General features: G+C 56.2%; 2 protein-coding genes across 2 annotated transcripts in view; one reads left to right on the top strand and one right to left on the bottom strand.

Moving 5' to 3' along the window:
* Positions 1-963: 963 nt before the first annotated feature.
* Positions 964-15,551, top strand: RELA (RELA proto-oncogene, NF-kB subunit). The gene is made up of 11 exons (XM_069066353.1): positions 964-1,125; positions 1,299-1,325; positions 1,429-1,580; positions 1,745-1,893; positions 2,105-2,196; positions 3,187-3,318; positions 5,846-5,950; positions 6,050-6,262; positions 11,764-11,844; positions 11,928-12,008; positions 12,291-15,551. The coding sequence occupies exons 1-11, from the start codon at positions 1,119-1,121 to the stop codon at positions 12,884-12,886; spliced, it is 1,635 nt and encodes a 544-aa protein (XP_068922454.1). The 5' UTR covers positions 964-1,118; the 3' UTR covers positions 12,887-15,551.
* A 1,215-nt stretch (positions 15,552-16,766) lies between these two features.
* SIPA1 (signal-induced proliferation-associated 1) overlaps positions 16,767-18,738 on the bottom strand; it is a 13,042-nt gene continuing 11,070 nt past the window's right edge. The window contains exons 10-16 of the mRNA XM_069066352.1: positions 18,318-18,542; positions 18,056-18,167; positions 17,857-17,974; positions 17,674-17,775; positions 17,493-17,547; positions 17,305-17,383; positions 16,767-17,174 (exon numbers count right to left, since the gene is read on the bottom strand). Coding sequence (XP_068922453.1) covers positions 17,037-17,174; positions 17,305-17,383; positions 17,493-17,547; positions 17,674-17,775; positions 17,857-17,974; positions 18,056-18,167; positions 18,318-18,542 — 829 coding nt within the window. The 3' untranslated portion in view covers positions 16,767-17,036. The remainder of the gene's footprint in view (positions 17,175-17,304; positions 17,384-17,492; positions 17,548-17,673; positions 17,776-17,856; positions 17,975-18,055; positions 18,168-18,317; positions 18,543-18,738) is intronic.

Raw genomic sequence — 18,738 nt, 5'->3', positions numbered from 1 at the left:
GGAAGCTGAGTTTAGTTTTCGCACGTGGCGATTTTTAAACCCCACCGGATACAAAGGATGGGATCTGGAAGAGGATTGAGAACAAGCTGCCAGAGAAGCAGGAGAAAGGGGTGAGCGTGGCGGGGTCCCCAGAACCTAGAGAAGAGAGGCCCGAGGACAGGAGCAAGTGACCCACAGTGTCCCCAGCCGCAGAGAGGTCAAGGAGAACGCGCGTGGGGGAGAGGCCGGTAGGGCATCACTGAGAATTTAGGGGGGCAGTTTGGTTGAACGATAAAGTCAGACGTCAGATTGTAAGAGGTCAATAGGGTGAAAGGAGAGTCGTGGGGGAGCCCCGTGTAGACGGCCTCTCCCGGGAGGGGCCGTGGGGGCGCCGGTGTAGACCGTCTCTCCCGGGAGGGGCCGTGGGGGCGCCGGTGTAGACCGCCTCTCCCGGGAGTTCAGCCGCAAAGAGGACAGAAACAGGACCAGGCAGAACCAAGAGCGCAGTGACCCGCGCTTCCGTCCAAGAACAATTCTAAGGGGAGAGGCCGGTGCCCCAGCCCTCCCCTGGAGCCCCGGCCCTCCTCTCGGAGTCTTCTTCCTCATTCCAACCAGAGCAGCGTCTCGCACAGAGTAGGGGCTTCAGCCCCTCCCAGTTCTCCCGCCCCTCCCGAAGCCTGGGGCCACGTGCTTCTCGAAGACACATGACGCAATCACGCAGAGACGTCCGGCTCTCCGCCAATCAGGCAGCGGCCCTCCCGCCCCGCCCACCCCGCCTCGGGTGGGTGCTGGGCCCCTGCCTGAACGTTTTGGAAAAGCTTTTTGCCGATAAATAATAAACAATGGAACCCTAGCGCGGAGGGGCCGGCCGGGGTCCCAAGCCTCCCTGCCCCCAGGTCTTACGGGACCCGCGGGCCACCTCCCCGCACCTGCGCACTCGGTCCGCCCCGACGGAGGGAGCGCGCAGCGCGCGCGCCCCGGGAGGCTCTGGTGCGCAGGCGCGGCCCCGCATTCCGAGCAGTGACGCCGCGAGCGCGCGCGGCGCATTTCCGCCTCTGGCGAATGGCTCAGGCGTAGGGCGCGCGCCGCGCCGTAGGGGCTCCAGCTGCGACCCCGGCCCCGCCCCCAGGACCCTGGCCATGGAGGGTGAGCCTGACCTCTGACCGGGGGAGGGGGAGGGGGCCGGGAGAGGCCAGAGCGCACCTTTGGGCCTGAAGGTCGGGCTGGCCGCCCCCTCCCGGGGCGGGGCGTGGGGGGGAGGTGGGCCCGGGAGGGGAGGGGCCTGACCCCCTTTTCCCGCGCCCCCCTCCTCTTTTCAGACCTGTTACCCATGATCTTCGCCTCGGGTAAGTGGGAGCGGCACTGGGGGCTGGGGGCGGTGGAGGGGGGGGGGGGGGGGCCGCGGGCCGGGGGTCCTGATCCCGCGCTGTGTGCGCCCCCGGCCCCCAGATTCTCCCCCGGCCCGGGGCCCCTTCGTGGAGATCATCGAGCAGCCCAAGCAGCGGGGGATGCGCTTCCGCTACAAGTGCGAGGGCCGCTCTGCGGGCAGCATCCCTGGGGAGCGCAGCACGGACACCACCAAGACGCACCCCACCATCAAGGTGGGACCGGGGCGGGGGGAGGGGCTCCGGGGGGCGGGGCAGGGGGAGACTGCGGGCCCATTGGGAGGGGAGGGGCGCACGCGACCCTGGGCCCCTTGTTGGGTCTGGGATCTCTGCGTTTGCCTTCCCTGAAGGGGCCGACTCAGTCTCCACTCCTTTCCCAGATCGTTGGCTACACAGGGCCTGGCACTGTCCGCATCTCCCTGGTGACCAAGGAACCCCCTCACCGGCCCCACCCTCATGAGTTGGTGGGGAAGGACTGCAGGGACGGCTTCTACGAGGCCGAACTCTCCCCTGATCACTGCATCCACAGGTGAGAAGGCCCATGTCTGCACCGTGGGCCCTGGAGGTGTTGGGGTCCCACCCAGCGCTCAGTTCTTCCTGGGGAGGCGGAGCCAGAAGGACGCTACAAGGTGGCCAGGACAGAGCCGTAGTCCCGGGGCACCCAGCGTGGTGGGGGGTGGGCAGAGGAGGCCCGGACCGGGCTGGGGGAGCCCTGCAGGCTGACAGGCGTGAGGTGTTAGCTTCCAGAACCTGGGGATTCAGTGTGTGAAGAAGCGAGATCTGGAGCAGGCCATCGCTCATCGAATGCAGACCAACAACAATCCCTTCAATGGTGAGAGGCCCCAGCCCAGCCCTGTCCTGTGCCTCCCCGCCTCACTGGCAGGCTTCTTCCTCCCACTGCCCACGTCGCTGCTTCAGGACCCTTTTAGGATGCGTTTGGCGTTACTCCTGGTTCACTGTCATTTCCCACCCTTCCCCCTAAGTGAGGGGCCAGAGCAGTGTTCTGCCCTAGGCGCCTCCCCGCTCCTCTGTTGCCAGCCCCTCGTTATCTGCTCAGTCACTCTGGCCTTGGCTTGCTTCAGACACTCTCCTCTTCACTTGGGCTTGCTTGTTTCACTCCATGCCATCTGTTCATACAAATCTTCCTATGTTTTTGTGAATTATTTTTATTTTTTATTTTTTACTGCATGGTAATGTTCTGTTACATTCACGTGCCAAGTGTTGTCAGCCCATCTCTGATTGATAAGCCCCCACTTTGTTAAAGCTGTAGAAGTGCTGTGGATATTTTGGTTTATGTAAGACCTGTTGTTTCTATCTTTAGATTTTGTGGTGTTTCAATAATTATATTATTGGGTCAAAAGCCATTAGTACCTTTTTTTGCTTCCAAATTAAAACCCAGAATGGTTGGATCACTTCACAGCTCCAGCAACAATGCACCAGTGCACCTGTCTTTGTCATCTGTGCCATGCTGGGTGTCACTTGTCTGTTGTCTTCCAGGCCTTCAGACCTTTCCTTTCTGTCCGGCCTCCAGCACCACCCCTAGCGCCAAATTAGTTTACTCTCTTTTGGAGAGTAATTTTTTTCTGACCTTTATAGTGTGCACATTTTTGAAATGTAATTTAAAAGTTTCTCTTCTTTTACCTTGATGAACTGCCTGATTTGTTCACTTCTAGGTCTAGCCCTGGGATTCTCTGTTCCATGGCTCCATTTTTATGCCCCCTTAGTGGTGTCTTTGTGGGTTCCCTTTGGCCCCACAGCAGTACTGTGTGTCTCCCACAGAGTGGGAGCCTCGTTACCCTGTGACACTCCCCTATTTCCATAGTGCCCCTGGAAGAACAGCGTGGAGACTATGACCTGAATGCTGTCCGACTCTGCTTCCAAGTGACCATCCGGGACCCTGCAGGCAGGCCCCTTGTCCTGCCCCCTGTTCTCTCCCATCCCATCTATGATAACCGTGAGTGAAAGGCAGGGAAAGGGGAATCTGGCCCCCAAGCCGTGTCTTGAGGGAGAGCTGAGCCATAGGCAGCAGAAGGTTAGCTAGTAGATTGGACCTAGAGAAGCTAAAGAGTGGGGATGCCCAGACACTTTGTTTCAGCCAGCATTAAGGCATGGCAAGGGACATATGGCAGTTGGTGTTAGGACTCCAGAAGTCAACAGTGCCTTCTTGGGACCTGGGTGCTTCCGGGGAGGATTGTGGCATACCCACGGCTAAGCAGATACAAGCTGGGGTGGGCTGGGTCAGAGGAGGGCCATGTGACGCAGAATGGAGTGCTTCCAGCTCCCCGGAGCTGAGCAGTGAAAACAAGAAGAATTACTTAGTGCTGATGCGTATGGGAGGAAGACACCTAGATCCAGGGGTCTGAGTAGAGCCAGTGGGCTACAGAGTGAGAGGGGAGGTGCTCAGGGAGATCAGGTGGTATCAGGCTCTTGGAGAACCTGCAGCCAATGAGCTCATTTTTGGACATTTCTGGGCCACCACCCCCAGGTCCTCGGCGAGCACCTGCTCCCCCAAACACAGAGCGCATGCCAGCGGCCAGAGAGCATACAGGGCCTGGAGGGAGAAGACCAGATCCTTGCCCTTCCAGAGCTTACAGGCCTACTGAGATTCGGGCCCTATCCGGGCCCTGTCCAGGCCAGGCACAGGAATGATCAGTGTGGTTCTTGGCAAACTGGACCTATGGCCTGGAAGTAATCACAGGCTAGTACAGGGCCGAGTCTGAGGAAGTGTTTGGTGTTTGGTGCTGGCTCTGGTGCATGGAGGAGATGCATGAGGTCTGGGATGGTCAAGGCCCTGCACTAGGCTGTCACAGGCTGTTTAGTAATCCCTGCATCAAGTTATTGAGGAACAGTGTGCTGCACTTGCAGTCGGCCTCAGAGACTTACTGGCCGTGTGGCTGTTGGCAGACTCTTCACCTCCCTGTGTCTTAGCTTCCTCTTCTGTCAAATGAGATTGTCCTTGATGGGATGTTCTTCTGTGGCCCTTTCCAGCCCCAGAGCTAGGACCTTGTTAAATACGTTATGTTGGGTGCTACAGATACAAAGACAAAACCCAAAGCAAGTCTGCCCTCAGCAGACTTCGATTCTGCTGGGGGGGAGGCAGCACATACACAAATAAGCCAGCACAACATCTCTGTGGCACACGTGCAGGGTTGTGAGGGAGGGGAGGTGGGGCTTGTGGGAAACAGCGATTGTAGGCAGGCTGGAGCCAGGGTGTGAAGAGCCTTTCACACCAACAGAGGCAGAAAGAAAGGGGCAGAGCTCTGAGAGTAGGGCAGTGGCGTGGTCACCTTGGCAGCTGTAAGGAAGACAAACCAAAAGACCTATGAGGAGCTTGTCACTGGTCCGGAGGGTGATTGTTCATGGCATTAAGGGGAAGGGAACAGGTGGGAGAGAGACCCAACAGGATTTGGCAAGATTGACTCTTGGTGAGGGAGAGGGGAGAATGGAAAGGTGACTGACTCCAGGATTGAGAACCTGAGTGACTGGAAAAATGATGGTACCCACCACAGCATAGTCATACTAGGGAAAAAGGGTAGCTGAGTCCTGTTTTGGACCTGTGGTGTTTGAGGGGTCTGAGTTGGTAACGGCAGTTCAGGATTCAGGACTGAAACTCAGCAGAGGAGAGTTTCGAGCTGAACACACTGCTTGAGGAGTTACTGGACAGGGGCACTTTACCAGATCAGAGCTGATGAGATCACCAGGAGAACAGGAGAGAGCATTGGAGGCCCGTCCGTGGTGGGGAGGTGGGACACAAATGAGGAATCAGCGAAGGATGCTGGGAAGGAGCAGTCAGAGGTGGGAGATCTGAAAGGGCTGCTCAGCAGTGTCAGAGGCTGCAGAGAAGGGGGTCTGCACGCCAGGGGCGCTGAACCCAGGGATACGGGTACAGAGAGCGAGCTGTTTACAGTCCAAGGGAGGGGTCAGCAAATACATACAGAAATACGTGCAGCATAAGTATATGACTAATGATGCTTATACAGAGTAGTTTAATTTATATCGTGCCTTAACATTTCCAAAGAGCTTTACAAATACTTTATTTAATCCCCTCAAAGACCCTGGGAAGTGGGTGCTTTTATTTTCCCCACTTTACAGATGAGGAAACTGAGGCAGAGAGAGGCCAAGTGACTCATCTAGGATTAAGTGTCTTAGGCAGTATCTGAACTCAGGGCTTCGTAAAGTCTAGCACCCTCCACTGAGCCACTGAGCTGGTAGGAGTAGATAAGTCAGTAGAATGGAAGGTTAGAGGGAAGGGGGAATAATTGAGGGGGCAGGCTGCTAGAGGAGGTGGGACCAAAGCTATGTTCTTGGGTTCTGGGATGGGGAGGAGAGGGAGCTCTAGTCCCAAAAGTGTGTGTGAATCAGGGTGACACCTATGCTAACTGGGGGGGAGCACAGGGATCCTGGGGGACCAGGCTTGCAGGGGATGGGGCCCTGTAGGAGGCCCAGCCTGATTGAGCTCTTGCTCTCCCTTGTACCCTCAGGGGCTCCCAACACTGCAGAGCTGAAGATCTGCCGTGTGAACCGCAACTCGGGCAGCTGCCTGGGCGGAGATGAGATCTTCCTCCTCTGCGACAAGGTGCAGAAAGGTCAGTGCCAGCTGGGCATGGTGCAGGAGCAGGGCTGGGGGGAGGAGGAGGAGGCCATGGGAGAGGCTGACACATCTCTGCCTGTCCTGTCCCCAACAGAGGACATCGAGGTGTGCTTCACGGGGCCTGGTTGGGAGGCGCGTGGATCCTTCTCGCAGGCCGATGTGCACAGACAGGTGGCCATTGTATTCCGCACCCCGCCATATGCAGAGCCTACCTTACAGGCCCCCGTACGGGTTCACATGCAGCTTCGGCGGCCATCTGACCGGGAGCTCAGCGAGCCCATGGAGTTCCAGTATCTGCCAGACACAGGTACAGGGGCTGTACTCTGAGCAGGCAGGGCCCTGCTGCCTAGAGGCTGAGCCCTTGGTCCATTTCCCATGGTGTGGCCAGATGGGGGCTGGGGCTCTGTGCATGACCATGTCTTTGGTGCTTCTTCATGCCTGGCGAAACTTCTCCAAGCAAACTCTGTCAGAGTGCACAGAGAAGGAATCAATGCCCCCCAACCTCTTCTTCCTCCTTTCTCTTTCTCCTCTTCTTCCTCCCTCCCCCCTATCTTTTCTTGCATTCAGAAGACTGCCATCCTGCCTTTCAGGTTCAAAACTTTGGGAGTTCCTTGAAACTGTCTTGACAGAGCTGATCAATGTCAGGACCACCTGGTGATTCCCACAGTGGCATCCATTCCTACTCCACACCCACCTGCCTTGTTACCTTCAAGGGCCTTCCTTCAACCCACTGTCATCTCCTTTGCTCAAAAGTCCCTGCTTCCAGCTGCTTCCTAGTAAAAGCATAGGCCCCTTTGGCATTCAAGGGTCTGAATCATTCAACAAACAAGCATTTGTTACACTCCTACCCTGTGAGGTATACAAAGACACAGTAAAGCTGTCCCTGCTCTCAGGGAGCCTGGCCACCTACTCAGGAGAAGCCACTTCTGTAACTATTTACAAGATAGAGGCAGGGCATTTTAGGGAGGAGAAAGGACCTCGCAGCCCAGCAGGTGAGCCAGACCGGCTTTGTGAGGGAGGTGAAGTGAGGAGGGGCACACCCCTAGGGATGATGAAGAGTCGTGTGTGCATCCTGGCATGTCAGGCTGGGGTGCACTGAGCCTCCAGGATGTGTTCTGTCAGGCTGCTGAAGCTGGATGTAGGACTTCACGTGCCCAGGGTGGTCTGACATGAGTTGGTAGGTGCGTAGTGAATGCATGCAGACCAACCAATTCCAAGGTGCTGTGTGGATATCAATTCCTGTTCTTCTCCAGCATGTTGGCCATCCCTTCCAGCTGTGGTGGGGCACTCAGGTCATCTCCACATCTGTGGAGAGGCAGCCAGGGTGGAGGGGGCACTTGGAGGCCCACTGTGACCCTCCTGGCTGGGTCATCTCCACATCTGTGGAGAGGCAGCCAGGGTGGAGGGGGCACTTGGAGGCCCCCTGTGACCCTCCTGGCTGTTTGACCCTGACCCTGTCACTTTCCCTCTTGGTGCTCTAGGAAGCTTTCTCAGATAGCAAATTGCAGAGAAAGTACTGGTGTGCATTGGTAGAATATTGCCAACTCAATCACAGGTGCTACCCCATCTTCATATATCTTTGGCCTTCTCCTGATGGACTGTTCAAGGGTTCTATCAGAAAAGGAAGTGACTTTATGATAACTTAGTTCTAGAAATTTTGTCTGTGTTTTCTATCATTTACATTGTTCTCCCCCCCACCCCAACCAAGGTGCTGACCTTGGTCATGCCTGACCTTGTAGGCCTGTTCTGTGCCTGGAGTCTCTCACCTCTCTGCTGAGAAGGGGCAGAAAGGATGGTTCCCTGAGATGATCAGCATTCAGACCAAGTTCAAGGCAGAGTCTTCTTTTTTTTTTTTAAACTAAAACATTATTTCCTTTAAAAAAAATTATTTTTAGTTTTCAGCATTCACTTCCATAAGATTTTGAGTTTCCACATTTTCTTCCCCCTCCTTCTCGTCCCCCCTCCCCAAGACAGTGTGTAATCTGATACTCTATTTATACATTCATATTAGACTTTTTTTTTTTGCTTTTTGGAGGGGGAAAGTAGGGCAGTTGGGACTAAGTGACTTGCCCAAGATCACACGGCTAGCAAGTGTGAAGTGTCTGAGGCTGGATTTGAACTCGGGGTCCTCCTGACTTCAGGGCTGGTGTTCTATTCCCTGCACCACCTAGCCATCTCATAAAAACTGTGAAAGACACTGTTATTTTGCTATACATTCACATTAAACATTTTCACATTACTCATGGCGTAAAGAAGTATTAGAACATTAATGGGAGGAACCATGAGAAGAAGAAACAGACCAAAACCACAAAAGAAAAGGAGAGCGAACAGTCTGTTTCCGTCGGCATCTAGCCCAGGATTCCTTCTCTGGATGCGGGCGGCATTTTCCATCATAGATCTTTTGGAATTGTCTCAGATCCTTGCATTGCTGAGAAGAGCCCAGTCTATCAGTCAGTCATTGCACAGTGTTACTGTCACTGTGGACACTTCTGGGTCTGTTCACTTCATTCAGCTCAGTTCATACAAGTCTTTCTAGGTTCTTCTGAAGTCCACCTGCTCATCATTTCTTATGGAATAATAGCATTCCATTACATGCATATACCACAACTTGTTCAGCCATTCCCCAGTTGATGGACAGCCCCTCAATTTCCAATTCTTTGCCACCACAGAAAGAACTACTATAAATATCTTTGTTCATGTGGGTCCTTTTCTCTTTTTTATGATCTCTTTGGGAAACAAACCTAGAAGTGGTATTGCTGGGTCAGAGGGTAGACACCGTTTTATAACTGTGGGCATAGTTCCAAATTGCTCTCCAGAAAAGTTGGATCAGCTCACAACTCTACCAACAATGCATCAGTGTTTCCCACATCTTCTTCAACATTTATCATTTTCCTGTTTTGTCATGTTAGCTAATCTGACCGGTGTGATGTGGCACCTCAGAGTTGTTTTGATTTGCATTTCTCTAATCAATAGTGATTTAGAGCATTTTTTCATATGACTATAGATAGCTTTAATTTCTTCCTCTGAAAACTGCCTGCTCATATCCTTTGACCATTTATCATTTGGGGAATGACTTGTATTCTTATAAATTTGAGTCAGTTCTCTATATATTTTAGAAATGAGACCTTTATCAGAGACACTGACTGTAAAAAAATTCTCAGTTTTCTGCTTCCCTCCTAATCTTGGTTGCATTGGCTTTGTTTGTGCAAAAACTTTTCAATTTAATGTCATCAAAATAATCCATTTGGCATTTCATAATGTTCTCTATCTCTTGTTTGGTCATTATTCTTCCCTGTTCCATAAACCTGACAGGTAAACTATTCTGTGCTCTCCTAGTTTGCTTATAGTATCAGTATATCTAAATCATGTACCCATTTTTACTTTGTCTTGGTATAGGGTGTAAGATGCTGGTTTGTGCCTAGTTTCTGCCATAGTGTTTTCCAGTTTTCCCAGCAGTTTTTCTGAGTTCTTATCTCAGATGCTGGAATCTTTCGATTTATCAAATAGTAGATTACTCTAGCCATTGACTATTGGGTCTTGCTTACCTAACCTGACTGATCCATCATTATTTCTGAACTAGTACCAAGCAGTTTTGGTGGTTGCTGCTTTTAGAGTATGATTTAAGATTTGGTACTAGGCTACCTTCCCTTGCATTTCTTTTCCTTAATTCCCTTGATATTCTGGACCTTTTGTTCTTCTGGATGAATTTTGTTTGTTTTTTCTAGCTCTATAAAATCATTTTTTGGTAGTTTGATTGGTGTGGCACTGAACAAGTAATTTTATTTCGTAGCATTGTCATTTTTCTCATATTAGCTCGGCCTACCCATGAGTAATTGATATCTTTCCAGTTTTTTAGATCTGACTTTTTTTGTGTGAAAAGTATTTTGTAACTGTGTTCATATAGTTCCTGGGTTTGTTTTTGGCAGGTAGACTCCCTGATATTTTATAATGTCTACAGTAGGTTTAAATGGAATTTCTCTTCTGGGTAGAGCCTTCTTGAGGAACATGGAGGTCCCTGACATGCCAGAAACTGCAGTTGAGCTTACTGACCTGTAGTTTCCAGACTCCAGGCTCTCCCCTTTTCTGCAGGTTGGACCTTTGACCTTCTCCAGCCCTGCAGCACCTCCCCATGCCCAGGAAGGGCATCGCTGGCTCCTTTAGTACCTGAACGTGGAGTTCCACTGGGCCTGAGGGCTGGAACTTAACAAGGGCAATTGGGGGCATGCTTTCCTCCTCACTTTGGATCTTACTTATTCCCCATTCTTGTTCGGTTCCATTGTATTCTTGGTGGAGAAAAGTTGATGCAAAATGGAAGGTGTGTATCTCCTTTCTCTGCATCTTCTGACCCCCCTTTTATTTGGAGTCCTTTGCTGGCAGGCAGAAAACTGCACCCAGCAAATACTTACTGGGTGTTTGCTGAATTCAGTTGAACTTTAGGCTGGGAACATCAACTGGAGCCAAAGGCTGGACTTTGTTTGGCAGGATATAGGACACATTGAAGGTTTGGTAATAAGAAAGTAATGTGGTCAGACCTTTGCAGTAGGAAGATTGCTTTGGCAGCTGTGAAGAAGATAGATTGGAGGGGGGAGGATACTGGGGGCAGGCCAGACCAGTCTACAGGCTCCAGGAGTAGGCCAGCTGAGGAATGATGAAGCTCGGCCTCCTCCCTGACTGACGTTCCTCCTTAGGAACTCCCTAACAGGGGGTTCCCTGATGCTCTGCCAGCTTCTCCTTCCCCAGTCACTATCTTGGCTTCCTACTGGATGGTTCAGTTGTCTCCTTGGTATAAACCTGATCCTCAGGACTGTATCACGAGCTCTCATCTCCATCACCATCTGCCTGTTGGGCTTTTACAACAGGATGTCCCATGGGCAGCTCAAGTTCTGCATGGCCAAAACACAATCGTTGGCTTTCCCCCCCAACTTCCCTATTTGGCAAGTACGGGCCAGTCTTCCCTTTGTGAATCCTGGTTCATAAAATCTGGGTCATTCTCTACTTCTCGCTCTCCCTCCTTCTAATGTATCTCATCTACATGTCTCACATCCAGGCTCCCTCTTTCTGCTCAAAGGGCAGCCTCCCCTGACTATGTTGGATAGAAGGGACCTCACCTCTGTGGCCCTGAGGCCACCTCAGACAAAAGGAGTCCCCATGGAACAGGCCCCACAGGGAGTAATCCGGCAGGCCTCTGAAGGACGTTCCTCCTCACTGCTCCTGCTGCCTACGAGTAGATTTGGTCACATCCTCTCTTGGCTCCCCCTTGTCTCCAGCACTGGGGGTGAACTCCTGTTTGGCATTTCAGGCCCCGCATGACATGACCTTCCTGTCCCCAGGGCCCAGCACATTCATAGGCGTGTGATGAACTCTTGTAGGTTGTGGGAGGGTAGCAAGGTGAGTAAAGAGAAAGGACGCATGCAAGAGGCAGCCGGCTGCACTCACCTACCAGTCGTGTGGTGTGAGAGGGAGTCCTCTCATCTAATCCAGGACAGGGGCAGTTCTAGCAATCTTGGACAGAGATGAGGTGGAAACGGCACATTTTAGGGGCATCCCTACCATGGCTTGCCACTACTCCTTGGGTCCAGGGCTCAGGCCCCAGGAAGCACTTGTTAAATGCTTGTGTAGTGATTGATGCATTCCCAGAAGATAGACTGACCTACTTTTGTCTTGCCTATTCAATGCTTCTGGGCCTTGGGGGATAAAGGCCTCTTCCAGGAAAGGTGGGAGTGGGGTCGTGGGCTGGACAGCTCCCTTCTGGAGGGCCTGCTGAAGGGGGCCTGTGGGACCCAGTCGGCCTTTCTTCTCTTCTCCCAGATGATCGACACCGAATTGAAGAGAAGCGCAAGAGAACCCTGGGCACCTTTAAGAACATCATGAAAACAAGTCCTTTCAGTGGTGAGTCCTGACAGCAGGGGGCTGGGCTCAGGGGAGAAGCTGGGGAGGTCTCCTTGGACTAACGTGGTCTCTCCACCCAACAGGCAGTTCCGATGCCTGGACGCCCCCCAGACGCATTGCAGTGCCCTCCCGCAGCACCACAACCTCTGCTCCCAAGCCCCCGGGTAAGGCCTTGGTTCCGCCTGGAGCCACTCGGACCAGGCGGGAGGGGTCAGAGGGCTCTAGCTGGGGCCTGGGATTCATTGAAGTTGACTTTGGCACTTGGGTGGCCTGGGCTAGGGTCTTGTCATCTCGGTACTTGTGCTGGGATTGGGGAAAACAGCATCTCTTAAATGAACACTGCAGCCTCCTCGCTGACCGACTGAAAGGGGCTCCTAAAAGGGTGAGGCCGGGTGGGGGAGCTCTTGGCCCTGGGACAGGCTGCTGATCATTCTCTCTTTCTCCAGCCCACTCAGGTGTCCTTCCAGGCCTGCCTTCCTCCGGCTCCCAGCCCTACAGTTTCCCCCCGCCCCTCAGTACTATCAACTTGGAGGAGTTTTCTCCCATGGTCTTTCCAGCGGCCCAGGTCCCAGCCCCCTCCCTGGCCACTGTCCCCGCGCCCACTCCTCCCCTGGTTCCAGCCCCAGCCACCGCGGCCCCTGCCCCCGGCCCGCCCCAGCTCTCCCAGTCCGGGGAGGGAACGCTGTCCGAGGCCCTCCTGGGCCTGCAGTTTGACACAGATGGAGATCTGGCTGAGCTCCTGGGGGATCCCGACGGAACATACCCCAGCCTCGCGGCCATCGACAACTCCGAGTTCCAACAGCTGCTGAACCAGGGAGTAGCAGGGCCCCTGGAAGGCCCTGGGCCCTCAGGGGAGCCCATGCTGATGGAGTACCCCGAGTCCATCACCCGCCTCATGGCCGGGCCTCAGCGGCCCCCCGAGCCTGGCTCCGGCCCCTCGGGGGCCTCGGCGCTCTCCAACGGTCTGCTGGGGGCAGATGAAGTCTTCCCCTCCATGGGGGACATGGACCTGTCGGCCTTCCTGAGTCAGATCAGCTCCTAAGCCCCGGCCCGGCCCGAGGGGGCCCTGGCCTACTCTGGATGGCCTCTTGAAGCTGCTCCTCCCCCCGGATTTGCTGGGGGAGCCGTCTCCCCGGAGATGGCAGGAGTGAACCCCGTTCTCTATGTTATCTGCAGTATCTCTCTCTGTTCTGGAGGTGCTTAAGTAAAGCATTAACTCCTCGGAAGAAGGGGCGGTGGGGGGCTGGGGGGCTACGCTCCTGCCCTCTGCGGCCCCCCGCTGGCAGCTCCTTGCGGGGCCTTACGCCGGGCTTCCCACCGGCCCCTTCCTTCTCTGCACCTGGCACCAGCATCCCTACCAGCGCGCAGCTCTGCGGCGGGGGCCCGGCCTGGGGGGCGGCCCTCCCCTCAAGTGCCTTAGGCCGGGCGGGGCCCCGTGGTGGAGCGGGGCTGCTGACCGCGCCTTCTTTTTACTCTGAATTAATAAACCCCTCTCCAAGCGCCTCTGTCTGTGGCCTCCCTTGACTCAGGCCAGGCGCCCCGCCCCCACCGCTCTGCTGGGTGCTCTCGCCAGAGGGGAAACACCCTGAAGGCAAGCCCCGGGCCCAAGTGCTCAGGCCGGAGGAGGGTCTGGATGGCGGGGGGAGGGGTCCTCGGCGCAGGCGCAGTAGTGCCTCTGCAGACCACCCACCACTTTCCTGTGTTTATAAAATGTTTAAAAACACAGCCACGCCCCGGGACACGCGCGAAAGAACTGCGAGCTCCCTGGCTTGCGCATGCGTGCTGTTTTGGAACTGCGTGCTACCACGAGGAGGGAGGGAGGGGAAGAGGGTGCCTGAAAGCTCGCCAGGAAACGAGATGAGTCCCCGTCTGCAGCGGCTCCTGCCGGCCTGGGCTCCCTTAGGGAAGGGACTCCCAGGCCGGCCCAGCCGTCGAGCATGCGCACTGACGGCCTGGGGGCGGGGCTGCGCCCCGCTTCCTCCCCCTGCTCTGCCAAGGTGGACATGCGCGATGTAAGGACGAGGACTCAGCCACGCTCCGGCTCCCGGAGGTGGGCGGGTCTTCTCGGAAGCGCGTCCTCGTATGGCCCCACCCCCCCGGCGGAGCTCCCCCTGTGGAACAGGAGCAGGACCTGGACCTGTGTCTGCTTCTCGGAGAGAGTGGCCTAGGGCGCTGGGTCGGGCAGGACTCGAGCCCAGGGCTGTAAACCTGAAGACTCCCTGGACGTGGAAATGAACCGCCATCATCGTTGCTGGTGTCTCTGCCCCACCCGCTGGGCCCCAGTGCAGAAACTGTTGAGAGGGGAAAGTGACTTGTCCAAGGTCACTGCCCTCTGGGAGAAGAGACGACAGAATGACCCGAAGCGTTTACATTTCTCCTGCTTTAAAGCTGGGGGCCTGTCCCATTTCACACGTGAGCAAACGGGCTCACAGACCCCCGTGGGGCTGCACAAGGAATCCAGATGTTTTCACTGACTCCCCGACCATCTTCTTTTCCACAGAAAATTCGCAGGATGTCAGAGCTGGAGGGGGAGAATGAGGTCCAGCCAGGTGGATGGCCCGAGGTCGCAGGCCAATGAATGATGGGAGCCCATTTCCTAACAATTAGAGCTGTTCCCAAAGGCATGAGACGTCCCCAGAGGCGGGGGCTCACTGGCTAGTGTGGGCTCCGGGATCGGGGATTCTGCCTGCGTCCCCTAGTTCTCTTCTTCTGGGTGTGGGGGGCCTCGGGATATACCCCTCCTCCCAGGAGAGATGGACAAAGATGCTAGGTGAAACATCTAAAGATTGGCCTGCCGCCGCCCAAGGCGTCTCTGAAGTTGAAACCGAGGGCTTGGACCCTGTGGATGCAGGACAGGAGAGGAGCCGGCCAGCAGGGAAGCCTGTCAGGTGATGGGCTGGAAGAAAAGGGGACTCAGTTCTGAGCCCAGAACCTCTGGAGTGAGTGTGACCTGCAGAAGGAGCTGGAGGCTTCGCAGGGGATGCCCAGCCCTCCACCGAACCTCAGTTTCCATCTGTAAAGAGTCAGGGCTGTATGTTCTCTGGGATTCGATGGAGCAGCATCCAGAGGAGAGGCCAGGACAGCAAAGGACTTCACTGCTCAAGATTAGGCCTTACACGAAGACTGAATAAATGGAGAATGTTTCCCCTGGAGAAACGGGAACCATGGAGGGTGGACAAGGAAGGAAACTGAGGCTTGTAAGGAATGACTTTCTAGCCCTTCGATCTGCCCTGAGCTGGGCTGGGCTCCTCCTCCCACCAGGTCTTCAGTCTCAGGCTGCTCAGCTGCCATCTTGTTGGGGATCTGGTCGCAGGGAGTCTTTGCCAGGGATGAGTTAGCCTAGATTCCCTCACAAAAATCCAGGGGTCCACTTTGCTATGTCCAGCACTCTCTTCTGGACAAAGGAAGGCTCTGGAGGCCCCAGTCAGTGGGGGAGACACCCCAAGTGAGAGAAGAGGGAGCGTGGGTGCTCACCTCCCAGCACGCCCTGGTGTACTCTCGAGCCCCCAGCTCACTCTGACACCCCCCTCCCCAGACAGGGTGAATGAGGGCTCTCTCATCCCCGTGCCTTCTGGGTTGGCAAAGAACCCAGGTTTCCAGGCAAGATAAGCCATCCTGTCCTCCCTCCTCCCCTTCGGGAGCCATTTCCTTCCCAACAAGGCCAAAGGGACCAGAAATCCAGTAAATAAAGCTGTTTGTCCCCTGGGTGCCTGGCCTCAGAGTGGTGTTTGGGTGGGTCAGCCCTGGGATGGGCTCCTCCTTCCCCTTGGGGGCTTTACCCTGAGGCCGCATAGGGACAGACAAAAGGCCTTTCAGGCCACAGCAGAAAAAGGGGGAGAGGGGAACTGATCTACAGAACTCCCCAGAGTGTGGTGACTGAATGTGCAGCTAATTGCATTTCCAATTCTGGACCAGTACGGTGGGATGCCCCCTTTAAGCCAGACACAGGTGTTTTCTGGACTGGTCCAAGGCCAGTGTCTCTTGCAGAATGGGAGAAGGCAATATGGATGGGCAGAGGCAGGCCAGGCTGAGACTGGACACAAGTATTTAGACAGATTCCATCCTGAATGATGAGAGCTCCTTCCAAATTGAGGCAATGGGCAGTGGTCCTGCCCTTAGGGTGCAGCAGAGAGCCAGACCACTGACCTGGAGGGAGGCTATGGATGATGCCAGGCTGGGGGAGTGAGGGGCAGGGAGCAGTGTGGTTTCTGGGGCCACCTGCAGGGAGCAGGGCCCAGACCACACCAGTGAGTGAGGGATGTGGGGGCTGAGGAACCTGGAGAGGTCCTGGGGAAGGAGGGGAGCCATCTCTGGCAGCAGAACCTTCTGTGTGAGCAGTGGGGGGGCGGGGGGAGGCTGCCCAATCTCTCCTTCACAGGGCTAGGCAGAGCCTGGGGTTCTTCCTACTGGGCAGCCTGCCAACCTCACCCTCTCTGCGCTCCCCACCCATGTGTCCTCAGGGCCGGGGCCAGCCACCAAGGGACACGGGTCTGAATCTTGGCCCTGCCACTTCAGCTCATGTAACCTGGCCATTGTACAAGTCTCTTGCCCTCTTGGGGCCTGCTTCTCCCTCTAGAAGAGCAGGGGCTTGGCCTGGAGACCCTTCTGGCTCCCAGTGCATGTTTCTATGATCCTTCCCAATCCTTGGCCTTTCCAGAGCTCTCTCCTCCTCTCCCTGCCCTCACCTCCATCCTGGCCTAGACCAGACAGACCCCTCAGAGGCAGAGGCCTCTGTCCTGTCCCACCATGGGGGGCCCAGGCCTCTAGGACAGAGGCAGGTGACCAGCCGGAGGGGGAGAGGCATGGAGCAGATGAAGCTGGCTGGCCTTAGAAGCCCCTGCCCTTTCAGCCCACCCCAGCCCATCTTCCTAGGGCACACCCTCCTCCCCTGCTCCTCTCTTCCTCATTCATCCACCAAAAGCTGTCATGTCTGTTCTTTACTTTTTCATGCCAAGAACACTTCTGCCAAACAACATTTACAGAGAGGATGAAGAAGCCAGGCCTAGGAGGTGCCTGAGAAAGGCCAGGAGACTGAGGGGGGTCCTTTACCCCAAAGTACACAAAGGATTGCCCCCATTTCAAAAAGCCACTGAGACTTCCGGGGAGGGCAGCAGGACATAGTTTCTGCCTTCTCGTGCCTGACGTCCAGCTGGAGCGGCCCCCCGTGGTGAGGGCCCTGGGGCAGCTAGGGGTCAGGGGCCCGGGGTTCCCAGCTGCTGGGAGGCCCTGAGCAGGCGGGCAGCTGCACTCTGGGACTCTGCCTGTAGCCGCCGGTTATTATGTCGCAGATTCCGAACCTCTTCCTGAAGGGCCGCTTTGTCAGCCTTCTCCTGGAGGGGAGGCAACGTGGAGGGGGCAGCGTGGAGCGGGGCAGTGGGGGACAGTAGGGGGCAGTGTGGAGAGGCTGCCAAGTATCCCAGCCCAGCCCAGCCCCTGGGCCTGCCGCCCTCCCCTCCTCACCTTCTGCAAGTCACCCTGAAGCTTCTTCAGCATGCTCTCCAGGTGGGAGACCTTCTCAGACAAGCTTCCAGAGGCTGGGCTGTGGGCAGGGAGGGCACCTGAGGAGCCTGGCTCCCTGCCTGGGGCCCCCTTCTCTGTCCCTCTCCCACCCTGCTCCCAGCCCTCCCCGGCCACGGTTCTGTCCTTACTCGGGCTCAGCTCTGGCAGCTTCCCGGGGATCACCGCCCTCTGGCATCTGCTGGCCTACAATGACAGCACACATGAGGGCTCCTTCCTTCCACCCCCGCCCCCACCCCCACACAGCCCCATTGTACAGATGAGCCAGGCAAGGCAAGGAGCAGACAGACAGGAGGGGGCCGGGCTGCTCACCCTCCCGGGACAAGGCCTCCAGGATGCTGTTGCAGGTGGAGGCAATCTCCGAGATGGATTTCCACTCCTCTTCCAGGGGCTCGCTCCCAGCCTCGGACAGGACTAAGGGCAGAAGAGGCAGGTGCCAGGCCCGGCTCGCCCAGGGCACGCCCTCCACCCCCTGGAGGTCAGAGGGGCACTTACTCTTGCTTATGGAATTCCTCAGGGAGAGAGTCCGGGGCAGGAAGGAGTCGCTGAGCTCCCTGGGCAGTGGGGCGGGGTCCTCCAGGGCCTCTTGTCCCATGGCAGCATCAGAGAGAGCCTGAGGTGGGCACATGGTGAGGACCTGGATGCCCAGTCCACCCCCTGTGCCCGGAGGGGGTCGCCCCAGGCTGCTTCTTACCTGGTCCGAAATCCCTGGCCTGGCCTGGCCAGACTGGGGAGGCTTAGGCGTGGCCACCAAGAGGAGGTCCGGGGTGGCATCTGGCAAGAGCGGGACCCCCGCGGACGGAGAGCTGGGGAGGCAGTGAGGGAAAGGTGAGGGGCCAGAGATGCTGCTCAGCCCTCCCTGCCCTGGGGATGAGGAGAGTCGAGGCCAGAGCCCAGGACCCAGAGAGGTGGGGGACAGGGCTGGGGGGGGCCCTTGGCAAGGGGCAGGTGCTGACCTCTGGGGAGACGGATGGCTCTGACTGTGCAGAAACTCAGTCCTCTCCTCAGGGAGGTCTGGAGGGGGTCCGGGTGCTGAGGAGCCGTCCTGCAGGTGCAGTGCGTGCAGCATCTGAACTGTGGGTGGGCGCAGACCTGCCGCTGGGGACCCCTCAAGCCCTGGCCCTTGGATCCCCCGCCGGCTAGGCTCCTGCAGCGACATCTCATAGAGCTCGGAAAAACTTCTGTGGGGAGAAAGGAGAGGAAGGAGATGCAGGGAGCTGGGTACAGGTGGGGAAACAGGCCAGGGAGCTTCTGGGGAGGAAGGCGGTATGAGGAGCTGTGCACAGGTGGGGAAACCGAGGCCAGGGAGCTTCTGGGGAGGAAGGCGGTATGAGGAGCTGTGCACAGATGGGGAAACCGAGGCCAGGGAGCTTCTGG

The sequence above is a fragment of the Petaurus breviceps genome, unplaced genomic scaffold (genome assembly GCF_028583685.1).
Source record: "Petaurus breviceps papuanus isolate PSGF00001 unplaced genomic scaffold, PetGlider_PUasm1.0 90721, whole genome shotgun sequence".
NCBI classification, from domain to species: domain Eukaryota; kingdom Metazoa; phylum Chordata; class Mammalia; order Diprotodontia; family Petauridae; genus Petaurus; species Petaurus breviceps.
Note: the sequence above shows the minus strand (reverse complement) of the source record. Positions and strands in the feature narration are given on the sequence as shown.

Excerpts from the sequence above, each read along its gene's own strand:
- RELA (XM_069066353.1), top strand. Across the intron at positions 2,197-3,186 it reads CAACAACAATCCCTTCAATG|TGCCCCTGGAAGAACAGCGT; the intron begins GTGAGAGGCCCC and ends CTATTTCCATAG. Across the intron at positions 12,009-12,290 it reads CTCTGCTCCCAAGCCCCCGG|CCCACTCAGGTGTCCTTCCA; the intron begins GTAAGGCCTTGG and ends CTCTTTCTCCAG.